The sequence below is a fragment of the Entelurus aequoreus genome, linkage group LG20 (genome assembly GCF_033978785.1).
Source record: "Entelurus aequoreus isolate RoL-2023_Sb linkage group LG20, RoL_Eaeq_v1.1, whole genome shotgun sequence".
Lineage (NCBI taxonomy): Eukaryota > Metazoa > Chordata > Actinopteri > Syngnathiformes > Syngnathidae > Entelurus > Entelurus aequoreus.
The window spans coordinates 51762427-51767779 of NC_084750.1; the positions used below are offsets into that span (position 1 = coordinate 51762427).

The following is a 5353-nucleotide window of genomic DNA, read 5'->3' on the forward strand; positions in this document are numbered from 1 at the left end:
AGTACTAATAATAATTTAGTGTAAAAATATTTAGTTTATAAAAGTGAATCTTGCTTTTTCAAGCAGTGAGTTTTTTTTTTTTTTTTTACACTGAACACGGAATTTTTCCCCAATGAAATTATCAACATCATTTGAATGTAAAAACAAAAATCAGTTCACCAAATTCCAAGGCAAAAAAAGTCAGTTGTATAAATTCAGTGTCTGCATGCAATAAAGAGACAAACGCGTCCACAGTTGGCCAGAAGTCCAAGTCCGGGGTGAAGCCCGGGTCAGCGCGTCTCCCAGATATGAAAATGTCGGCCCTCTCGGAGAAGGGGGCACGCCTCGTTGTTTAACAAAGACTGTCAATGGGCAAGATTAATCAGAAACAAAATGGAAACTGTGTCACTTTGGGGTCAGGCAGAAGTTATCTGTGTTTGGGGGAGTGAAGACAGAGAAGAGGAGCGAGGGGGAGCGTGGAAAAGGACAAAAAAAAAAAAAAAAAAACCCCAGCAGGGATGAGAGAGAAGCTGTGGAATATTCCTCAACTTTCTTGTTTGTGCACGCAGGACTTGTTGACACCGTGAAGGACGAGATCTTCTCCAACATGGACGACGTGCGAGGGATGGCTGCAGGCGAGCAACAAGGTCAGACCCTTTCTTTCTGCAGGACATCAATACAATCCAGAAGAGCTTATTTTGGCCTCCTCATTTGAATATTGCAGAGTTTTGTTGTGCATTGAGCCTTTCTTCATGACACATTTGAGTGTGTGTGTGTGTGTGTGTGGGTGTGTGTGCGTGTGTGTGTGTGTCGCGCAAACATTCTTTGTTGGCGTGTGGATTTGGACACGCAACACTGATGAAAGGAGAATATCAGAAATGTACAATTTTTTTTTTTATAGCTTCAGAGTGGAGGAAAGAGCAATAGTGCAAGGTCAGCATTATTCTTCCATCCATCCATCCATCCATCCAACCATTTACTACCGCTTGTCCAATTCGGGGTGTGGACAAAAAGGTTGATTTGACACAGTTTGCCACATTTTCTCTCATATTTGGGAATATATATTCAATTTTTTGGAGGTTTCTCAGTTTTCCTCGTCCATTCATCCATTTTCTACCCCTTGTCCCTTCTTTCCCCCCCTATCAAAGTTACATGTTTAAAAAAAATAATTAAATAAATACATATATATAAATGTCCACTGCAGTAGACATTAGTTTTTGTTCTTTTCCCCCCCTATGAAAGTCACATGTAAAAACTAAAAAAAAAAATCAAAAAATCAAATAAAATCCATCCATACATTTTTATACCGCTTTTCCTTTTCTGGGTGTGGACAAAAAGGTTGATTTAACACAGTTTGCCACATTTTCTCTCATATTTGGGAATATATATTCAATTTTTTTTAGGTTTCTCAGTTTCCCTCGTCCTTCCATCCATTTACTACCGCTTGTCCCTTCTTTAACCCCCTATCAAAGTTGCATGTTTAAAAAACAAAAAACAAAAAAACAAAACAAGTATATATAAATGTCAGTAGACGTTGTTTTTTGTTCTTTTAAGATACATGTTAAAAAAAAAATCCATCCATCCTTTTTCTACCGCTTGTGCCTTTCGGGGTGTGGACAAAAAGGTTGTTTTTTAACACAGTTTTCCACATTTTCTCTCATATTTGGGAATATATATTACAATTTTTTAAGGTTTCTCAGTTTTCCTCGTCCATTCATCCATTTTCTACCCCTTGTCCCTTCTTCTCCCCCCCATCAAAGTTACATGTTTAAAAAAAATAAAAAAATAAATACATATATCTAAATGTCCAATGCAGTAGACATTAGTTTTTGTTTTTTCCCCCCCTATCAAAGTTACATGTTAAAAAATAAATAAATAAATCCAGCCATCCATTTCCTACCGCTTGTCCCTTTTGGGGTGTGGACAAAACGGTTGTTTAAACACAGTTTGCCACATTTTCTCTCATATTTGGGAATATATATTCAATTTTTTTTTAGGTTTCTCAGTTTTCCTCTTCCATTCATCCATTTTCTACCCCTTGTCCCTTCTTTTCCCCCCTATCAAAGTTACATGTTTAAAAAATAAATACAAATAAAAAAATACATATATAGAAATGTCAACTGCAGTAGACATTAGTTTTTGTTCTTTTTCCCCCCTATCAAAGTTACATGTTAAAAAAAATCCATCCATCCATTTTCTACAGCTTCTCCCTTTCGGGGTGTGGACAAAAAGGTTGTTTTTTAACACAGTTTTCCACATTTTCTCTCATATTTGGGAATATATATTACAATTTTTTGAGGTTTCTCAGTTTTCCTCGTCCATTCATCCATTTTCTACCCCTTGTCCCTTCTTCTCCCCCGCCCCATCGAAGTTACATGTTTTAAAAAAATAAAAAATAAATACATATATCTAAATGCAGTAGGCATTAGTTTTTGTTCTTTTCCCCCCTATCAAAGTTACATGTTAAAAAAATAAATAGAAAAATAAATCCATCCATCCATTTTTTACCGCTTGTGCCTTTCGGGGTGTGGACGAAAAGGTTGATATAACACAGTTTGCCACATTTTCTCTCATATTTGGGAATATAAATTCAATTTTTTTTGAGGTTTCTCAGTTTTCCTCACCCATTCATCCATTTCCTACCCCTTGTCTCTTCTTCCCCCCCTATCAAAGTTACATGTTTAAAAAAAATAGAAAAATAAATACATATATATAAATGTCCACTGCAGTAGACACTAGTTTTTGTTCTTCCTCCCCCCCTATGAAAGTCACATGTAAAAAAAAAGAAAAAAAAGAAATTATCCATCAATCAATTTCTACCGCTTGTCCCTTTCGGGGTGTGGACAAAACGGTTGAGTTGACCCAGTTTGCCACATTTTCTCTCATATTTGGGAATATATATACATTTTTTTTGAGGTTTCTCAGTTTCCCTCGTCCTTCCATGCATTTTCTACAGCTTGTCCCTTTCGGGATGTGGACAAAACGGTTGAGTTGACCCAGTTTGCCACATTTTCTCTCATATTTGGGAATATAAATTCAATTTTTTTGAGGTTTCTCAGTTTTCCTCACCCATTCATCCATTTCCTACCCCTTGTCTCTTCTCCCCCCCCTATCAAAGTTACATGTTTAAAAAAAACAGAAAAATAAATACATATATATATAAATGTCCACTGCAGTAGACACTAGTTTTTCTTCTTCCCCCCCCCTATGAAAGTCACATGTAAAAAAAAAAAAAGAAAAAGAAATTATCCATCAATCCATTTCTACCGCTTGTCCCTTTCGGGATGTGGACAAAACGGTTGAGTTGACCCAGTTTGCCACATTTTCTCTCATATTTGGGAATACATATTCCATTTTTTTGAGGTTTCTCAGTTTCCCTCGTCCTTCCATCCATTTTCTACAGCTTGTCCCTTTCGGGATGTGGACAAAACGGTTGAGTTGACCCAGTTTGCCACATTTTCTCTCATATTTGGGAATATATATTCCATTTTTTTGAGGTTTCTCAGTTTCCCTCGTCCTTCCATCCATTTTCTACAGTTTGTCCCTTTCGGGATGTGGACAAAACGGTTGAGTTGACCCAGTTTGCCACATTTTCTCTCATATTTTGGAATACATATTCCATTTTTTTGAGGTTTCTCAGTTTCCCTCGTCCTTCCATCCATTTTTTTCAACCGCTTGTCCCTTTCGGGGTGTGGACAAAACTGTCGACGTGACACACTTTACCACATTTTGTCTCATATTTGGGAATACATATTCAATTTTTTTTTTGTAGGTTTTTCCAGTTTCCCTCGTCCTTCCATCCATTTTCTACAGCTTGTCCCTTTCGGGATGTGGACAAAACGGTTGAGTTGACCCCAGTTTGCCACATTTTCTCTCATATTTGGGAATACATATTCCATTTTTTTGAGGTTTCTCAGTTTCCCTCGTCCTTCCATCCATTTTTTTCAACCGCTTGTCCCTTTCGGGGTGTGGACAAAACTGTCGACGTGACACACTTTACCACATTTTCTCTCATATTTGGGAATACATATTCCATTTTTTTGAGGTTTCTCAGTTTCCCTCGTCCTTCCATCCATTTTCTACAGCTTATCCCTTTCGGGATGTGGACAAAACTGTCGACGTGACACACTTTACCACATTTTCTCTCATATTTGGGAATACATATTCCATTTTTTTTTTTTGTAGGTTTTTCCAGTTTCCCTCGTCCTTCCATCCATTTTCTACAGCTTATCCCTTTCGGGGTGTGGACAAAACGGTTGATTTGACACACTTCACCACATTTTCTCTCATATTTGGGAATATATATTCAAGTTTTTTTTTTTTAGGTTTCTCATTTTTCCTCGTGATTTGTTTCCATTTCCTATGTGTGCGCATAAGCCCCGCCCCCGCGCACAAGTTTGCCTCCGCGCGTAAACAAGTCGCCTGGTTTTTATTTATTTTTTTTAATTTTTTTTATTGTTGCTTATTTTCTATTTGCGCGTCCATAATGAGATTTGAGCAAGACAACAGCGGCCAGGTTCCGCCGGGTGCCGGTGCCAGGCGTTTCCATTGGTCCCTGTTTACGCGATGCCCACGGGAGGCGCGCTGATTGGTGGCCGCGCTCACGTGACCGCGCAACTTTGTACATTTGACAGCGAGTAGGAGGGTTCTGTGGAGATCAGAAAAACGACAGCGCGATAAAAATTAGTATTGTTGCACTTCCCCAAATTAATGACCATGAGTTCCTACTTGATCAACTCCAACTACATCGAGCCGTCCTTCCCTCCGTGCGACGAGTACCAGCAGGGCGGGTACGCCGTCCCCAACCCGGGGGACTACTACGAGCGGCCGAAAGACGCGGGCTTCCCCCACCACGACGAGGCGTCCTACCCGCGCTCCAACTACGCGGAACCGGGCTACGACTACGCCAACGTCCCCGCCGCCGCCGCCGCCGGCCTGGATGACTTCGGCGAGCACGGAGCCTCCGCCGCGCAGCCGCAGCAGAGCCTGCACGTACCGCGCCTGGGATCCACCCCGGACGCCGCCAAGGACTGCAGCCTGGCCGGCGAGGTGTACCCCGGCGTGGCGAAGGGCAAGGAGCCGGTGGTCTACCCCTGGATGAAGAAGGTCCACGTCAACTCCGGTGAGTCGCGTCCGGGGGAAAGGAGCCTGCAGGCAAGGAGCGTTTTTTTTGTGTGGCTGCGATTTACGAGGAGGGAGCAGCGGGGTCGGTAATTAAGGACCCTCGTAAATTTTATTGCCTGTCGGGGCTTTGTCGCGTCTTAACCCCGACTGGAGCGCAGCCAAGCCCCGCTGTTTGCTCGACGCGTAAAAGCCGAGCCACCACGCAAGGTGCTTTTATTGTTATTTTTCAACCATTTTCTTAACATCTCTG

At 41.2% G+C, this 5353-nt stretch overlaps 2 protein-coding genes across 2 annotated transcripts in view; both read left to right on the forward strand.

The window, feature by feature from the left end:
* The first annotated feature begins 546 nt into the window (after window positions 1–546).
* Window positions 547–5353, forward strand: part of LOC133636363 (homeobox protein Hox-A3a-like) — a 53919-nt gene continuing 49112 nt past the window's right edge. Inside the window, exon 1 of the mRNA XM_062030354.1 lies at window positions 547–626. The gene's annotated coding sequence lies outside the window, so the exon portion shown is untranslated. The remainder of the gene's footprint in view (window positions 627–5353) is intronic.
* Window positions 4657–5353, forward strand: part of LOC133636362 (homeobox protein Hox-A4-like) — a 1702-nt gene continuing 1005 nt past the window's right edge. Inside the window, exon 1 of the mRNA XM_062030348.1 lies at window positions 4657–5101. Coding sequence (XP_061886332.1) covers window positions 4690–5101 — 412 coding nt within the window. The 5' untranslated portion in view covers window positions 4657–4689. The remainder of the gene's footprint in view (window positions 5102–5353) is intronic.